Genomic DNA, 20510 nt, shown 5'->3' with positions numbered 1-20510 from the left:
GCTCCTAATGTAGAGCATTGGCAAGGGGTGGGGGGGTCCTAGGGCTGCTATTATTGTTGTTACATGTATTTCCATCAAGATACCCTGGGAAGCAACCCAATTTAGCAGAGCTAAGGAAGGAGAAACCACTATCTGATGTAAGCCACATCCATTCATTGAGGGAAACTTATGGATCATGACACTATTTGACCTTGTGGCCAAGCATTTGAGGTAAAGGGAAATAGTTACATGTGTGGGATTCTTTTTTTGTTGCCTCAACCATGGTCTCAGGATGATAGTTGTGGAGGGTGAGTGGTTATTTCAGGATTTTTCATTGGTTTCAGTATGACCTATATATTTTATTAAGTTCTTTTGTGTCTTTTGGTTTTGAAGAAATTTTATAAACCTAAGACAATGCTATTACTCTTTACTGAAAGGCTGCAAGTCACACTTTTTAATATATTTTCAGCATAAGTGAAATACTTTTGTTCTGTAAACTATGGCAAAATGTCATTGGAAGAAATTAAATTCCAGGAAGAAATTCTAAAACAAGTAACCTATTGTATTATTCTTAAATTTTATTAATGCCTTCAGTTTGTGCATCATTGAAAACAAGATTATGTGCTTTAAAAGAGCATTCTTATACATAAACAGATCAAGGGATCATTAAGTAATTTATTCCTAAAACATGCACATCATTTCTTTTCAATTGCGTATAAGAAAGGAAATACATCTTAAGTCTTTTTCTTTGGATTAAAGACATTTAGAAATTATTATTCAGGAATGCCAAATGTTTTCCTGGAACAAATGTGTTTTCCAATAGGAAATGCTGATGTAATTAAAAGGCATTAGTGTTGATAAACAAAACTGGAAAAAACATTTGCGGTATGCATGGTCACCAGGAAAAAGAGTTCCACTGCACATGTCAAACAAATGAATCCGGTAGCATGAATTGAAAGGCTTCGACTGAAGAGCAGGTAGCATGAGCCAGACTGTGACATATATATTCAAGGCACATGACTAGGCTAAACAGGTGGCTAGTTTTTATTGACTAATTTATTCTTTCATTGGGAAAATAGTCAAATGTAATTTAATTTCCACTTACTGGCACTTATTGATAAGTAAATGCAATCAGATCTAGGACAGCAAATGCCCTTTCAGATACATACTAAAACTACATACTAGCTGACAGATGCCAGAGTAGCCAAAGCAGTATGATTACACTCCAGTTTTCTTAACAGTGCATTTAAATGAATGTTAAACTGTCTCGTATTGTTTCTATACATTACCTGCCTACTCCTGTTTCACAAAACAATTATTCAAAACTAGGCAGTTAAAGAACTTATTAAACCACAAAGGATCCTCAGATTATTATTCACCAGCAGTCAAACCCAAACCCTAGAGTTGACTGTTGACTATATTGTGTTTGGGCTTTTCCCAGACTGGAAAAAAATTCCCATGCTATCCCTTTCATACAGCTAAAATGCCAGCACATTCACCGTGACCCTCTCCTTTTTCTTTGGTGAGCCAGAGGAATTTACCTCCTCACTCCCTCCACTACATATTCTATTAACTATACAATTGCCCGAAATATCAACTGAAGAAAAGTATATTAAAAAAACATAACCTTCAATAATGAACCAGCCTCCTCTCAAATCAACTGCAACGGGGAAACAGAAGCTATCACACTCTGTGAGGTTTGTAAATGGTCAAAACTTTCTTCTTGAAAGTGAATACTAGCAGGTCAAAGATAATTCCATGTGCTTCTAATGGGCTAGTAAAATGTTCTCCATCTAACAGATAAAATGTCTAATACTTGTTCTGCTTGGGCTCCTGGAAGCAAGCAGCACCTACAATTTAATTACAATTCCCCAAATAACAATGGTTCTCCACTTAGATTGTTTTCAAGCACCTAGAACTCTTCAAGAACAAAAAGCAAAGATGAGATGTTAGCTATACTATTTGTCTCTTGAATACTTTTGTGTACACATATAAAATTCATCTATAGTTATAGTAGGTATCCAAGAAGACTGGTGCTTTCCATCTTAGTGATAGCTTTGTGCAATCACAAACAAAAATGTTTCTCTAGGTAGATGACAGTAGTTAACCAAAGAGATAAACAAAAAGCCTATTAAAGCTACAGCTGCAATGAATGGCTATATCTGAAGTGTACTGGAATAAATTGGTTGACAGGACAAAGATCAATCTGGATGTATAGAATAAGATTAAAAACAAAGAAAGGAGAGGGTTGAAGAGACTGGCAGACACCATCCATCAGTATTAAAAGGCTTAAATTACATGGAGCTTTCAACTCCTTGTTCTCTCATATCCTTGGTTAATGAAAACATTTTCTTCTTTATTTCTTCACACAGCTTGGCCATGTAAATCCATCGCAGAGAAGAGACACAATGATATAGATGAACACCTGGAAAAGGAAAAAGGCAATTATTATTTTCTTGACTCTATCATAGGCTCCTAAATAATATGTAAAGCAGTGTGAAGACCTGTTAGCAAATACTGGTTCCATCAGAGTAGCAGTTGTATAATAATACAATACACTAATTCAGTATTTTCAAAGATATTAGTTGAATTAAAATGACACTTTCTGATGTAACTCTCACCGATTTGAATTCTACTATGCTTCCTTCAGTGGGAGAGAAAGCAGTGGGGTTGTTTCTCTTTACTGGAAACTAGAAAGAATTCAGCTATATAGAACAACTCTTACTGACACATCATTAATAGTCATAAACATCACGTTATAATTCCCTTGAAGTATGATTTTATTATTACATTCTTAAGTTTTATACATGGATTAATTTATCATTATTAGGATAAAAAATTTAAAATGTACAGTAGAAACTCTACATTTATATTAACCATGAGCAAGAATGTTGCTATTAACCTTTCAGTAGGTAATGACACACTAATTATAATTACCAAATCAGAGGAAAGCTGATGATAAAAGAAAGATAGCAAGGATAGAGTACATTTATTAACAAGTACAAGTTCCAGGAAAAAAAGATTAAACTATGTATAATAAAAGTTCTTAAAAATTTAAAATATGGTTATAAAAAAATAAATAAGAGCAGGGCAGCAGAATAAAGAGAGCTGAAAATAAATTTACTCTGCAGGAACAATTAGTAGAATAGTCTCCCATAATTAAATGCAAAAAGGAGTTTAAATATGCTGAAAAGGTTACTAGACAGGCAGGATAGTTCAAAGAGGTCCAATATCTGTTTATGCATGGGTACCAAAAGAACAGCATATAAACTAATTCATACTTATAGATAAGAACACTATTAAAACAATATTAGGAAATTAAACTTATTGTACATTAAAAATTACTGCATAATCTCTAAGTATTTATCCAAGAAATAAAAGAACAGTTCATTATAAAAGCATGTATTAATGCAATTTACTACATTAATATGAAATGTAAACAGTCCCATTATCAATTCATTGGTAGAGAAATATAATTTCCTAAAATTAAATGCCTATTCCTCATAAAAAGTTTTAGCAATCTAGAAATAAAACTGCCCTGGTTGGAAAGCTCAGTTGGTTAGGGCATCATCCTGATACACCAAGATTGTGGGTTTAATCTCCAGTCATGGCACACAAGAAGAATCAACAAATAAAAGCATTAAAAAAAACAAATTGATGTCCCCCTTCAAATTGATAGATAAAAATTCAGAAAATAAAAAATATAGAAATAAAACAAAAGTTTTTTAACTTCACAGTAAAAATCTAACAAGGACTCAGAGTAAATGTCACTCTTATAAAAGAAATATTAGAAGCAGCTCAATTAAAACCAGGGACTAAATAAAGATGCCCATCGACATCATGATTATTTAATACTGCTAGTAAATACAAGAAAAATATATAATTATATAAAATTATATATACAGTATGTGTATATGTGTGTGTGAATATGATGAAGTTAAAATTATTAACAGATGGTATTATAAATTTACCATCTACCCCAGGGGTCAGTAAAATACAGCCCATGGCCTGTGAGCTAAGACTGGTAAAGGACTGCTTAAAAATAAGAAGAATATGCGACAGACTGTATGTGGTCCACAAAGCCTAAAATATTTATTATCTGGTACTTTTTGAAGGTTTGCTGACTTCTGACCTATAGCATACAGAAGAATCAACTATCTCAACTAATAAAAGTTATGCAAATTTGCCAGACACAAAATATATCAATTAGAAAAGAGAAACCTGCAATAAAGAGAAAATGGAATCAACTACAAAAGAGAAATATAATTAAAAACTATGGGATCAATTAAAAAATGCAATACTAAAAGAATCCCATTTCAGTAGCAACAAAAGCATTACATACCGAGGAATACTTGGAATGGCTTGTACAACTCCTTACATATAAGGATTCTAAATAGGGATATGGGGTTTAAATAGAGATAATATTTCAATGTGACTCCATAGGAAAGCCACTGCCTGGTCATTTTTTCTTACCATTGAAAGTTATATATAGCTCATTTTAGAGTGCTAATTATTAGAAAGAATTCCAGCCCCTAATTTTTTAGCGATCAGAACATAAATTCACACACAAAAAGGACAAATACTTACAATTGATACGATGATGATGATGATAGTAAGTTTGAGATTCTTCATGCACATGGCTCTGGCAAGATTTCTGCTGGTTGTTTTGAAGGTGACGGACTAGGGAAAAAAACACAAATTTGTTTGATCCCTGGCAATGACTACATGATTGACTTGCAGCAATACCTGCAGAAGTTTTAATTAATTTTGTTAAGTTCCAATGTTCTTTACCCCTCCTCTCTCTTCTCTGTAGAGACGGCCATTTGTAATCCCTAGTTCTCAAAAGCAGGACTCTGCCAGGTCAATGGTAAGCAATATTGAAAAGCCTTCCCTCCTTTTTCTTCTCTGCCATAGCCACGCATGTGATGTCCAGCACCAGAAGTGATTCTTCCTGTCAGTAGAAAAAGCCTTATCCTCCTTATGCTTCCAATAAGAAAGGCTCCTTCTAAGCCAGGTGGCCACAAACACATTTGTCTATTCTGTCCAGTATAATCATGGGATTTTGGGCCATAGCACTTGTTCAATCTCCATAGGAAGATGTATATTTACTTGTATGAAGGCCAAAACCCAAAAAACTACTTCTTCGGTTATCCATTTTCTTTTGAAACATCAGTTTCTCAGTATCTACTGAACCATTCCCAACAGGACAGAAGCAGTTCAAAACAAGCGAACAATAAAATTCTCCACCTGCTCAGCAATTCTACTTCTAGGTATATACCCAAGAGATGTATGCACAAGTTCACCAAAAATATTTGTACAAATATATGTACAAAAATATTTCCAACTGTACTACTTGACTTATCTCAAAACTGGAAATGATTCAAATACCTATTAACTGTACTATGTAGTGAAGAACTTAAACTTGTCCCAAATGGGTGTGACCTTTGCCCAAAGCTCGTGGAAGGTAAAATCTTTGCCTGCCTGGGGTATATGGGCTAGCCAAGTAGTAGCAATGTGATTTAGGGTGGGGATTATTCACTACCGAGAGACCAACTATACAATTTAGGGTAGAGGCTTTGAGTTACACATAGAGAAGTTGGAGTCTGGAGCCAAATCAAGCAAGTACACAATCAGTCAATTGTGCCTACATAATAAAACATCAATAAAAACTGAATATCAAGGCTTGGGCAAGCTTCCCTGCTTGACAATACTCTATGCATGCTGTCACACATCTATGTTGGGAGATTAACTTGTTCTAACTCCATGAGGACATGACAGCACAAGCTCTGGGTTTGGTACCTCCCCAAACTACCCCATATGTACTTCTTTGCCTTGGCCGAGCTTAATCTGTATCCTTTGCCTGTAATAAATCATAACGGTGAGTATAACAGCTTTCGTGGAGTTCTGTGAGTCCCTCTAATAAATGATCAAACCTGAGGGTGGTTTTGGGAACAAATAAACTTGCGGTTGGTGTTAGAGGGCAGGCTTGGGGACTGTGCCCTCTAAACTGTATAGTTTGTGAATTTCTCAGCTGCCTGAACTCTTTGAAATTACTTGCAAACTAAGTCACAATAAAGAATTTAAGAAATAAGATAATGTGGATAAGGAAAAGCAATGAGGAATGAAACTAAGAAGACTAAATATAATTATGTAATTCAATAGATTGGGATGGAGGTTTCTCCACAATCCTCAAGTCTATATTTGAAAACTGACAGTCTCCTTATTTTATTTTGTTAGTATTTATTTTTAAATTAAATTTATTGGGGTGACATTAGTTAATAAGATTATATAGGTTTCAAGTGAATGATACATGATCTGTATATTGCATTGTGTGCCCACCACCCAAAGTCAAATCATCTTCCATCACCATATATTTGCCCCCATTACCATTTACTACTCTCCTGCACCCCTTCCCTGTGGTAACCACCATACTCTTGTCTGTGTGTATGGGTTTCAGTTTTATGTCCCACATGTGAATGAAATCATATGGCCCTTGGCTTTTTCTGACTGACTTGTTTCGCTTACAATATTCTCAAGGACCATCCATGTTGTTGCAAATGGCAGTATTTCATTTTTTTCTTATAGCTGAATATTATCCCACTGTATATATGTACCACATCTTCTTTATCCAATCATCTAATGAAAGACACTTTGGTTGTTTCCATGTCTTGGCCACCATGAATAATGCTGCAATGAACATAATGGTATATGTATCTTTGAGAATAAATGTTTTCAAACTTTTCAGGTAGATACCCAGAAAAAGGGTTGCTGGGTCATATGGTAACTGCAGTCTTAATTTTTTGAGGAACCTCCATACTATTTTCTATAGTGGCTGTAAAGTACATTCCCACCAGCAGTGAATGAGAGTTCCTTTCTTTCCACAACCTCTCCAACACTTGTTATTACTTGTCTTGTTGATAATAGCCATTCTAAAGGGTGTGAGGTGACATCTCGCTGTAGTTTTGATCTGCATTTCCCTAATAGCTAGTGAAGTTGAGCATGTTTTCATATATCTGTTGGACATTTGTATGTCTTCTTGGGATAAGTGTCTGTTCAGGTCCTCTGACCATTTTTTAATTGTATTGTTTGTTTGGTGTTGAGTTGTATAAGTTCTTTATATATTTTGGATATTAAACCTTTGCCTGAGATGTTGCTTGCAAATATCTTCTCCTATTCAGTTGGTTGCCATTTTGTTTTGTTTGTGATTTCTTTTGCTGTGCAGAAGTATTTTAGTTTGTTATAGTCCCATTCATTTATTTTTGCCTTTACTTCCCTTGCTGTTGGGGTCAAATTCATAAAATGTCGTCTAAGACAAAGGTCTGTACATTTAGTATTTTTCTATGTAATTTATTATTTCAGGTCTTATATTTAGGTCTTTAATCCATTTTGAATTAATTTTTGTACATAGGGACAAACTGTAGTCTAGTTTCATTCTTTTGCATGAGGCTTTCCAATTTTCCCAGCACCATATATTGAAGAGGTATTCTTTTCTCTGTTGCATGTTTTTGGCTCCTTTGTCAAAAGTTATTTGCCCATGTACATGTGGTTTTATTTCTGGGCTCTCTGTTCTGTTCCATTGGTCTGTGTGTCTGTTTTTCTGCCAATACCATGCAATTTTGATTATCATTTGCTCTGTGGTATAATTTGAACTCAGGTAGTATGATACCTCCGGCTTTGTTATTTTTTTCTGAGGATTGCTTTGGCTATTTGGGGTCTTTGTGGTTCCATAACAATCTGATTGTATTTTTGTTCTAATTATTAAAAAAATATACTTGGAATTTTGATGCGGATTGCATTAAAATCTGTATATTGCTTTGGGTAATATGGACATTTTAACTATGTTGATTCTTCTAACCCATGAACACAGAATATGTTTCCATTTCATTTTGTCTTTTTTCAATCTCTGTTAATAATGCTTTGTAGTTTTCAATATATAAGTCCTTAACATCCTTTGTTAATTTATTCCTAGGTAATTAATTCTTTTTGTTGTGATTGCAAGAGGAATTTATTTCCTTTTCTGAAATATCATTATGAATATATAGGAATGCAGTGGATTTTTGTACATTGGTTTTGTATCCTGCAACTTTGCTGTATTTATTGTTTCTAATAGTTTTTTGGTGAAGTCTTTAGGGTTTTCTATGTAAAGAATCATGTCATCTGCAAAAAGTGACACTTTTACTTCTTCATTCCTAATTTGGATGCCTTTTATTTCTTTCTCTTGCCTGATTTCTCTGGCTTGGATGTCTACTACTATGTTGAGTGTTGAGAGGGGACATCCTTATCTTGTTCCTGATTTTAGAGGAAAAGCTTTTAGTTTTTCACCATTAAGTGTGATATTAGCTTGGCTTTGCCTTATATGGTCTTTATAATGTTGAGGTACTTTTCTTCTATACCTATTTTATGGAGTGTTTTAATCATAAATGGATGTATCTATCAAATGCTTTTTTACATCTATTGATAAAATCATATGATTTTTATCCTTTGTTTTGTTAATGTGATATATCACATTGATCAATTTGCATATGTTGAACTATCATTCTATCACTGTGCCCCTAGAATGAACCTACTTGATCGTGATGCATATTTTTAAATGTATTGTTGTATTCAATTTACTAATTTTTAAAAGGATTTTTAAATTTATATTCAGAGATACGGGTCTGTAGCTTTTTCTTTTTTTTTTATCCTTGCCAAGTTTTTGGTATCAGGGTTATGTTGGCCTCATAACATGTATTAGGAATTATTGCCTCTTCTTCAACTTTTTAGAAGAGTTTGAGAAGGACAGGTATCAAATATTCTTTGAATGTTTGGTAGAATTCACTAATGAAGCCATTGGGTCCTGAACTTTTATTTTTTGGGAGGTTTTTGATTGTTGTTTCAATTTCCTCACTGCTGATTGGTCTATTTAGATTTTCCAATTTTTCATGATTCAGTCTAGGAAGGTTATATATGTCTAGGAACTTATCCATTTCTTCTAAGTTATTAGATTGGTGGCATATAGTCTTTCATGGTATTCTAGTGTGATCCTTCGTATATACTGTAATGTCTGTGGTCACTTTCATTTCTGATTTTGTTTCTATGAGTCTTTTCTCTTATATTAGCAATAAATACTAGAAGATGAGACTTGATAATTTAAAATAGCAGAAATGTGCCATGTTTACGGGTAGTAAGACTCAGTGCTGTCAAGATACCAATGCTCCCTAAACTGACCTATAGAGTAAATGCAATCACTACCAAAGATACAAGATTTTTTTAAAGATGGAAAATAACAAGCTTATTTTGAAATACAAATGGAAATGCAAAGGACCTAAAATAGTAAAGACAATCCTGGAGAAGAACATAGTTGGAGGACTTAGTGAATTCTATAAAGCTACAGTTATCAATACAGTGTGGTATTGGCATAAAGGTAGACAAATCAATGAAATAAAATAGAGAATCCAAAATTAAAGCCCTACTGAGGAGAATGTATAAACAAATTTTGGTAGGTGGATTTATACAATGAAAGAGAAGAAAACAATAAAAAAGAATGAACTATTACTATAATTTGGATGAATCTTACAGGTATAACGATGAGCAAAAGAGGCCAGACACAGAAGAGTACATGGCATATGACTTAATTTCTATACATTTTAAGAACAGGTAAAATATTGTCCAACGTGGTATAAATCAGAAAAATGGTTCTCTCTTTTGGGAATTTTGACTGGAAGGGGCATAAGCCAGCCTTCTGAGGTGTTGGAAATGTTTTATATCTTGATCTAGGTGGTGGTTATAGGGGCATAGACATATATAAAAAATAACTGAACTTTACAGGTATTAAAAGTAATACACTTGCTGTACTTTATTGTATGTATGTTATTCCTCCAGAAAAAGAAACACCTATTAGTTAATGAGCCCCTTTTGATGTGCTGGGAATTGCAGTCAATACAATTAAGACTTTTATTTGGAAAGTACAGACTGTACCAGTACTGGTCAAACACAGACCATTCCAATCTTAATTTTAAGATTAAGAATATCTAAGATATGGGCCTGGTGGGGTAGCTCAGTGCATTGGAGCATTGCCCCATACATCAAAAGGTTGTGGGTTTGAATATTGGTCAGGGCACATACCTAGTTTGTGGGTTCAATCCCCAGTCGGGGTGTGTACGGGAGGCGACTGACCAGTGTTTCTCCCTCTCTCTCACCCCCCTTCTCTTACCTCTAAAATCAATAAACATATTCTTGGGTGAGGATTTTTTTAGAAAGCTAAGAGATGGACTGGAAGTACCAAAGAAATTAATCTGCCTGCATATCTGCGATCAGATACTTCTTTGCCTTCCTCGCACCCTAGCAATGGGTTATAAAGTGAGTCATTATACAACCCTGGGGCTTTGACTTCCTGTATGGTGCCACCCTTCCTCCAATTACCACATGATTTGATGAAAAAACTGTTATCCTTCTAGGACCTACCATTAACAAATGTCCCTGTTAAACTAACAATTACAATAAACATTTAAATAATGCTTACTACGTATCAGACATTGTGTTAGACACGTCGCATGCATCATCTGATTTAAGCCTCAAAGCACTAATGAAGTAGATACATCTCCATCACTGACAATGACTGAGGCCTAGTTAAGTAACTTTCCAGAGGTCACACAACTAGTAAGTGACAGAGATGGCATTCAATCCTAGGTAAACCACCTCTAGAGCTTGTGCTATTAACTACTACAATCTAGCTGCCAGTAAAAATGAACATGAGCACTCACTGATCTGTTTCAAGGTGTAAACTTCCCCATTGCATTTAAATTTGTAGTTGTGCAGACTCAAGGCGTAACTGATCTCTGCCCTCCTTCTATTCACCATGCTATCTATCACCTTTCCTCTAAACTTTCATCTACTAACCAGATTGAGAATGCAATGACACACTTAACTGTAGCATAAGTACGTCACAGGGACACACCGACTCCTTTAAGGCTCAGTGGCCCTTCCCAGTCCCTGCCTCTTGCTTGATATAAGGAAAGCTCAAGTTGTCACAGTAAGCAAGAAAGTGACTAACTGTCCAAGTTTCAGGATTCACACTGGATCACAGTGGCCTGAAAAATTTTTTTTTCATGTTTTACAAAATGCACAGAGGAGAACAGACTGGTATGTGCAGCTGAGGTGCTAAATTAATAGGCATCAATCCAAAGCTTTAAAAAATTGTTTCTGTAAACTGAGTATGTTTTCCGAACCAAAGCTTCTTTAATGGGTCATGGCTTTTTTCTATGCCTCATTGTTATGCTCATAATCACAATGTAATCACATAATGGAGGTAAGAACAAAAAAGACTACAGTATTAAATTTAAGACATTTCCCTGTTAAGTTAGCCATCAACCAATTTCTCTACTTTATATCCTGAAAAATATTATCATATCCTGTACTTACCGAATCCACGAGATTTTCTGTTTTATCTATCAATAATTCCAATCTTTCTCCTCGTTGAGCTACCAAATCTAAAAAATGTTGGAAAAACAGAAAATATCATGTAAATGTGACACTTGTGTCTTTGTTTTAAGCCAAATCTGATTTTAATTATATCTGGTAGTCTTGACAACTGGTATTTACTAGAGAAGCACCTCTATGTTTAAGTAATAAAAGACATTAGTAAAGTTTACCAAGTAACGCAGGGGTTGGCATTTTTTTTTTCTGTAAAGGGCCAGACACTAAATATTTTAGGCTTTGTGGGCCAGTCGCAGTCCCAATCACGCAAGTCTCTCAGACAAAGATGATATGAAACAAATGTGTATGACTATGTTCCAAGGAAATTTTATGTAGAAAAACAGGCCAGGTTTGATCTAAGGGATGTAGTTTTCAAACCCCTAACTTAAGGGGATAATCTGAAAGGGACAAAAAACGAACCGTCAAAATGGGTGAGAGTTGGACACTCCAAGAATTGTGGTGTGAGGAGCTCCACAGACCCTCTCTCCGACAAAACAACTATAACAGGTAAAAATGATAAAAACAAGCAAACAAACAACTGGCCACCATTCAAAGTCTCTGAAAACTGTGAATGTCCTAAGGACATAGAGCAAATGAAGAACGATTTATACAAGAAAATCAACTAATTCTCAGTAAGAACAGTGAGAGTCTATGGCATTTAAGCCATGACATGCTCCATACCTCAGGTCAGTGAGATGGAAGCTCTATTTCTGGCAAGTAAAGCCTAGGGGTTCTCTTTTCCCTCAGGTCCCAGTCAAAGACTATGCTTTCTCCCAAGGAGGGGCAAGTTGGGGCAAGTCATTACCATTTCATGTCCCGCTCCACCCCATCTGAAGCTACTCGATGCAGAAGTCCTATACCAGGCAAGGCATGGTTGAAAGATCTGAGGCTCCCTTTCTGTACCTGGCCCTAACACATAGGGCAGAAGCTTTACCTCAAGTGGCAGGCCAAGAATTGTGGCCCCTGAGTGCCACTGCCCTGACTTACTCATAAAGCAGAGGTCCCATGCTGGGAGAGGCAAGCCAGGAAGGTCACAGTTACCCAGCACTCCTTAGGCAGAGCAAGCATGTCACTCAAAGAGAAACAGTCCATTGTCGCTTGTTGCTATCCATAGCTCTAGAGCAGTGGCTCAGAGATGGTTCACAGGGGAAGAGGAAGGCCTTAGGAATAGAGATTTCCCTAAGAGAACAGACTTTATTTGGAACAGAGTATGGGGAAGTTCAAGCCTAAGACTGCTGTCAAAAACCATAGAGATTTTGGAGGTAGGCAAGTAAGATGACAGTGGTAGCTTCATGAGAACCACAAGTTAAACCATAGGCCAGCTAGAAGTTTGAGTACCAGGGAAAGAGATAGCTAAGGAGAATCCCCCTGAGGTCAGAACAAATATCTAAGACTGGCCACAAAGACAAGGGAGTTCAAATCTAATTAGATCAGACTGGAGACATTTATGTCTGGGGAAATAGTGGAAAAAATAGAGCAATTAGCCTACAATTAGTGATGGCTAACAGCTGGGTGAGACACCCACAGGGGCAGAGCAGCTAGAAGAAGCATAACACAGAGAATAAGAAAAGAAACAAAATGAGCCATGTCATTTCAGGGTGACTGTGTGTATGCTCAAGGTTTTCTCTCTGAGAAGTGACATTAGAGGCTGAACACCCTGGGAAAAAGACTTAAAAAACAGAGCCCAGCAGAATCACTAAACAAATAAACAAGCAAACAACAAACTCTGGGGGTTGGGAATCAGTACCCAGAGTTTTGGCAACATATTATCTAAAATGTCCAGTTTCCAACAAAAAAATTGAGATATGAATACAAACAGGAAAGTGTGAGCCATGCACAAGAAAAAGACCAGAGATTAGAAATTGACTTTGAGGGGGACTCAGCTGTTGGATTTAGCAGTGGAATGAAGTAAGAATCAATAACAGAAGGAAAACACTTGAGATGAAGTCAAAGCAGTGCACAGAGAGAAATTTATAGCAGTAAACACCCACATTAAAGGGAAGATGTTACAGACTGAACTGTGTCCCCACTAAATTTCTTTGTTGAAGCCTTGAAGCCCTGACCTCCACTGAGATGGTATTTGGACATGGAACCTGTGGGAGATCATAAGGTTTAGATGAGAAAATGAAGTCCCTCCCATTCAAGCACACGGTGACTAGGTAGCAATCTGTAAGCGAGGAAGAGAGTTCTCAACAAAGGGAAGGAAATAATATAGATTACAGCAGGAAAAATTAAATGTAGACCAAAAAACAATAGAGAAAAATCAATAAAACCAAAAGTAGACTTTTTAAAAATATCAACAAAATTGACAAATCTGCAAAAACTAACCAAGAAAAAAGTGAAAAGAATCACTATCAACTTCACATAAATTAGAGGGATCCAAAGAGAATACTATGAACAAGAGTATGTGAACATATTAGATAACTTATATGAAGTAGATAAATTGCTAGAACGACACAAACCACCAAACAGACTCAAGAAACAGAAAATCTGAATTAGATCTACAACAGATTAAATACAGAGCAGAGGTTGAATAATTATTAAATTTTGCACAAATAAAAGCACAGGTCCAGATGGCTGCAAATGTGAATTCTACCAGACATTTCAAGAAGACTTAATACTAATTTTCCAGAAACTTCTCCAAAAATAGAAGAGGAGGAAACATTTCTCAACTCATCCTTTGAGGCCATGATTACTTTGGTATCAAAGTCAGACAAAGACATCACAAGAAAACAACAGATCAATATCTGTTATGAATAGAGACATAAAAAGATTTCCAATAAAATACTAGCACAATGAATCCAGCGATATATAAAAAGAATTGCAGACCACGATGAAATGGCAAGATTGATTTAATATCCAAAAATCAATTATTGTAATATACTGTATTAATAGAATAAAGGACAACCATGTTTGATCATTTCAATAGATGGAAAAAGGTCCTTGACAAAATCCAACACCTTTTCATTATAAAACCACTCAACAAGCAGTAAACAGAAGGGAACTTCCCAAACCTAATAAAGGGCACCTATAAAAGTACCACAGCTAACATCATACTTAATGGTGAAAGAGTCCCTAATATCTCCCTAAAATCAGGAATAAGACACGGATATCTACTTTTGCTACTTTTATTTGACATTGTACTGGAGGTTCTAGGAAGGGCAACTGGGTAGGAGAAAGAAATGAAAGGCTTCCAGATTATAAAGGAAGAATTAACCTATCTTTATTTTCAGAAAATAGGATCCTGTATACAGATGATCACAAGTAATCCACTAAAAAGCTATTACAATTAATAAACAAGTTCTACAAAGTTGCACAAGGTAAGATCACACTGCAAAAATCTATTGTATTTTGCCCTGGCTGGTGTGGCTCAGTGGCTTGAGTGCTGGCCTGCGAGCCGGGGGGTTGCAGGTTCGATTCCCAGTCGGGGCACATGCCTGAGGTGCAGGCCAGTTCCCTGGTGGTGGGGCATATGAGAGGCAACCATACATTGATGTTTCTCCCCCTCTCTTTCTCCATCCCTTCCCCTCTGTCTAAAAATGAAATAAGTAAAATCTTTTAAAAATTTTATTGTATTTCTAGATATAAGCAGTGAACAATCCAAAAATGGAAGATAAAAAAATACGCATTTATCATAGCATTACAAAAAAATACTTGAAAACAGGTCAAGAAAAATGTCGGAAGAGAGATACTATTAAAGAAAGATTATTCTGACACTTGTTAAAATGGTAAGGAAGATGTTATTCAAGACTATAGCAATGGAGGAACTATCACAAAAGGGGAAAGAGACTGAGCTCAACTCTTAATATAACAAGTGGGTTACATCAGCATTATGGCAGCCCTGTGATGGAACGGCACACATCCAGGGTGGGTTCCCGCCTTACACCCTGAGCTGGCAGGACAGCCTCCAACCACCTGCAACACTGAACTGGAATAGTGGGTTGGAAAATAATTTTACTCGTTTTTATTAATCTTTCTTAAATATATGTATAGCTTACATTTATCTCAAGGTTTGATACTAGAAGGCTTTAGGGCCTTTATTTAGAAGTTTGGTGATGTTTTTGTGACAAAAAATATTAAGTAGGAACTTAATTCTTGTTTATATTAATTAGCCTATGGTAAAATTGGTTTCAGTATACATTGTTTCTCTTCAAGTCACAATTTCCAAGGATCTATTGACAACATAAAATGAGGACTTAACTGTGGTACAGCACTCAACAAAAGTAACTCAAAATGGATTAAAGACTTACATTTAAGACCTGAAACCATAAAACTTCTAGGAAAAAAAAATGGGAAGAAGGTCCTTGACATTGGTCTTTGCAATGTTGTTTTAGAATATGACAGCAGAAGCACAAGCAACAAAAGCAAAAATCAGCAAGTGGGACTACATCACACTAAAAAGCTCCCAAACAGCAAAAGAAACAATCAACAAAATGAGAAGACGGCTTACAGAATGGGAGAAAATATTTACAAACTGTATATGGGATAAGGGTTTAATATCTAAAATATGTAAGGAATTCATAGAACCCAGTAACAAAAAACCAAACAAGCCAATAAAGAAATGGGCAGAGGGACTGAATATAACATTTTTCCAAACACATACAAATGACCATTAGGTACATGAAAAAACACTCAACATCACTATCATCAGGGACAAACAAAATAAAATCACAATGAAGGTAGGGGAGGTCACAGGTGAAGCTGGAATGTGGTGTGGTCACAGGCTACCTCCGGCTAGCCTCAGACTAATCAGCTGGAATGTGCTCAGTGTAGGCTTTGTGCCACAAGCCACTTAGGCCATTCTTTGTCTCCCTCATTGCTTCTCCCCAATGCTCTGGGCCTCTCTGTTCTCCAGATCTCATCCCTTGCAGCTCAAGGACAGGCAATGAGATTTGCAGATGCAAAGCAAAGTCAAGAAAATCACCCTCCAGCCTGAAAAGAAAAGAAAATAAAAGAGAAGAGAAGAGAAAAGAGAAAGAGAAAGAGAAAGAAAAAAAAAGAGGAAAAAGAAGAGGAAGAGGAAGATGGGAGAGGAGGGAAGAAAAAGAAAAGAAAAGAAAGGGGAGGGGAGGGGAAGAAAGAAAGGAATGAAGGAAGGAAGGAAGAAAGAAAAAGAAAGAAAAGAAGGAAAAGAAACAAAACTTGTAAACTTGTATATGTTACAATGGCTATCATCTAGAAGACAAGATAACAAAGGGTTGTCAAGCATGTGGGGAAAAAAGGAACCTTTTCACTCTGTTGGTGGAAATGTAAATTGGTTCAGCCAGGTTTCTCAAGCAATTAAAAATACAACTGCCATATGATCTAGCAATTCCACTTCTGGGTATATATGCAAAGGAAATAAAAATAGGATTTTTAAGAGATATATGCACTCCCAATGTTTCCTGCAGCACTATCCACAATAGCCAAGACATTTAAACAACCAAGTATCCATCAATGGATGAATGGATAAAGATGATGTGATATGTACATAAAGACACACATACACACAGTGTAATATTATTGAGCCATGAGAAAGAAGGAAATCCTGCCATTTGCAACATGGATGGATCTCGAGGGCACTATGCTTAGTGAGATAAACCAGACAAAGAAAGACAAATATTGTATATTAGTTATATATGGAATCTAAAAATGCCAAACAGAAACAGAAAGTAGAATGGTTGTTACCAAGCGATGGGAGCTGGAAAAATTGGGGAGATGTTGTTATTGTTAAAGGCTACAAACTTGCAACTAGAAGATGAATGAGTCCTGGAGATCTAAAGCACAACACATAAATTGTAATCAACAACACTGTATAATATAGTTCAAAATTGCTAAAAGGCTAGATCTTAAATGTTCTCACCACAAAAAATAATATATGTGATATATGTTAGCTAAAACTAAGGCAGTAATCATATTGCAATATATGAATGTATCAGATAAACACATTGTACACCTAAAACTCAGGATTTTGTTTGTAAATTATATCTCAATAATGAAAAAAAAAGGACAAGTGGGGATTTATACCCAATGAGAACAGTGAGAGAGTGGTCAGTGGATGGAAAGTTACTAGAAGAAGAATCAAAGGTAGGAGAATGTTGCTAAACTGGCCTAAAGGATCTCTGTAAAAGCAGGCCAAACATTTACACATCAAAGGTAGGGGATGAGGAACTTGATCAGCTATCAAGGATGATCAGATAGCAAGGGTAGGGGATTGACTGAGCAAGATTCTTTGCTAAAACTGGCTTAGGCAGGCCAAGGACAGAGCCCAAGGATTACCCTAGTCAAACAGAGGGCTCAGAGGAGCCCTTTTAACCTTCGGTCAAACATAGTCTTTGTCATATAGGGCTTGTACACTGAAAACTACGAAACATTATTGAAAAAAACTTAAAAGGAGACCAACATTAAATGACTGTGTATCAGAGTTTAATATCATTAAAACTGGCAGTACTACCCAAACTGATCTACAGATTCACCATGATCCCTTTCAAAATCCCAGCTATTTGTTTTCAGAAACTGACAAGCTCACCTTAAAATTCTTATGGAAATGACAGGTACTCAGAATAGCCAAAGCAATCTTTAAAAAAAAGAACATGGTAGGAAGACTCATACTTCCTGATTTTAAAACTTACTACAAATCTACAAAAATCATGACAGTGTGGTAACTGCCATAAGGACAAACATATAGTACTGGAACAAGACTGAGAGTCCAGATAAACCTATACATCTATGGATATTTATTTTTTGATAAGGTCCTAGACCATTCAATGGGAAAATAAAAATCTTTTCAACAAATGGTATTGGGGCAACTGGATATACACATTTAAAAGAATTAAGTTGGAGCCCTTCCTTACTTTATATACAAATAATAACAAAATAGGTCATAGGCCAAAAGTAATAGCTAAAATTTTAACTCTTAGAAGAAAACAAAGGAGTATATATTTATGACCTTGGTTTTGGCGATGGTCTCTTAAATGTGACGTCCAAACAACAAGCAACAAAAGAAAAAATAACTTGGATTTCATCAAAATTAAAAACTTCTGTGCTTTGAAGATTACTATAAAAAAAAAAACACAACCCACAGAATGTGTGAAAATATTTGTAAATCATGTCTCATAAGGGTATAGTATCCAGAGTATACAGTGAACTCTTATACTCAACAATAAAAAGACAATCCACTTAAAAATGGCAATGGATTTCGAACAGACATTTCTCCAAAGATATACAAATGGCCAATTCACACATAAAAAGATGCTCAATATCATTACTCTCCAGGGAAATATAAATAAAAACTACAATAAGATACCATTGCACACATACTAAATTGGCAATAATACAAAGACATAATAAATTTTGGCGAGGGTGTGGAGAAACTGGAATCCTCATGCCTTGCTATTGGGAATGTACTATGGTGGAGACACTTTAGCAGTTTGGCCTTACTCAAAATGATAAAGTAGGAGTTTCCATTTGACCTAGCAATTCTACTCCTAGGTATATACCCAAGAAAACTGAAAACATATGCTTACACAAAAACTTGTAAACTAATGTTCACAGAAGCATTAATCATAACCAAAAAGTAGAAACCATCAAAATGTCCATCAACTAATAAATAAATCAAATGTATCAATACAATGGAATATTCCGCCATGACAAGGAACAAAGTACTGATACATGCTACAACAAGAAACTCAAAATCATTATGTTAAGTGAAACAAGCCAAGACAAAAAAAGGCCACATATTATATAAGTCCGGAATAGGCAAATCTATACAGACAGAAAGAAGGTTAACTGTTGCGTAGGTCTGGAGTTTGAAGGGAAAGGAGGAATAACTGTAAGTGGGTACAGGATTTCTTTTGGGGAGTGATGAAAATATTCTAAAATTGATTGTGGTGATGGTTGTACAACTCTGATGATAGCAAAAGCCATTGGATTGTATACTTTGAATAGGTTAATTGTATGGTATGTGAATTATATCTCAATAAAGCTGTTTAAAAAATCAGAGGGAGATGATTAGAAATGTTACATTTTTAATTTGCTGTTTCTGTTATTCTAAAAATAAGTCATTTAAAAGGGGTTGATTAAAAAGTTTCATTTTCTGGAAACATTATGAATCTGCAATAAATAATATTGTAGTAGTTGGCTGCTTCCACTTTCAGGCAAAATAAATACATTTGGTGACAAAAAAAGAGACAAAAAAAAACAGGAACCTATTTTTTCAACAGGTTCTCTCATCTGCATCTAGACATAGAATTAAAACTAAAAATCAATCAAACGAAATCACTTCAAATAGCCAAGACACACACACACACACACACACACACACACACACACACACAAATGTTTCTGCCTTTTGATTATTAATCCTATTCCTGGGAATTAGTCTTAAGAAAATAAGAAAATCATAATAGCTGAAAAACATTTATAACACAATTGTTATTGTAACACAAACCTCTAAATCAGTGCTACCTAAGAGTGCCTGCTACCGCTTTAAGTCTGTAAGTGCACTGTTCAGTCCAACTGAGATTTTCACAGTAAGACATTCTCAATGGAGGAAGCACAGCATTGACTTACATTCTGAAGCAAGGTCCTTATCTGGTTGTAAAACAGCACTCTGAGTACCACTGCTATACAGAATCAAAGTGTCCAAAATAAGGACATGATTTGTAACCTATGATATAACTCAATGAACTACTGTACAAACATAAAGTAGACTAACAATAGCTAACAATCATTCAGCTCTTACTATGTGCCAGGCACTGTACAAAGTGCTTTACATACATTATTACCTCCTTTATCCTATTTGCAGATTAGGAAATAAAGCTCAGAGAGGTTACAGAATTGATCAAGGGCTAACAGAAAATAGGAGGTGAAATTAGGACTCATCCTCAGGCATGTCTGACTCCAAATCTTGATCATTACATTATAATGTCTCCATGAAACTGAATATAAACTATGATTACAAATATGTACACATGTGGATAAAAATTTAAAGGAGATAAAATGGAAATAAATCTTAGGATGCTGGGACCAAGAATAAATTTTTAAAAATGTCTTTTCTCAAAGTGTAACTATTCTAATAATATAAAAAATAATTCAAA

The 20510-nt window shown here is 35.5% G+C and overlaps 1 protein-coding gene across 1 annotated transcript in view; it reads right to left on the bottom strand.

The window, feature by feature from the left end:
- Positions 1-571: 571 nt before the first annotated feature.
- VAMP7 (vesicle associated membrane protein 7) overlaps positions 572-20510 on the bottom strand; it is a 43218-nt gene continuing 23279 nt past the window's right edge. Inside the window, exons 6-8 of the mRNA XM_054572247.1 lie at positions 11380-11447; positions 4567-4659; positions 572-2404 (exon numbers count right to left, since the gene is read on the bottom strand). Of these exons, the coding sequence (XP_054428222.1) occupies positions 2336-2404; positions 4567-4659; positions 11380-11447 (230 nt within the window). The 3' untranslated portion in view covers positions 572-2335. The remainder of the gene's footprint in view (positions 2405-4566; positions 4660-11379; positions 11448-20510) is intronic.

This window comes from Pteronotus mesoamericanus, unplaced genomic scaffold, assembly GCF_021234165.1.
Source record: "Pteronotus mesoamericanus isolate MK-2021 breed Mesoamerican mustached bat unplaced genomic scaffold, CSHL_Meso_final contig_226, whole genome shotgun sequence".
NCBI classification, from domain to species: Eukaryota; Metazoa; Chordata; class Mammalia; order Chiroptera; family Mormoopidae; genus Pteronotus; species Pteronotus mesoamericanus.
The sequence above is the reverse complement of the archived record's forward strand: the minus strand, read 5'-3'. Positions and strand labels throughout refer to the sequence as shown.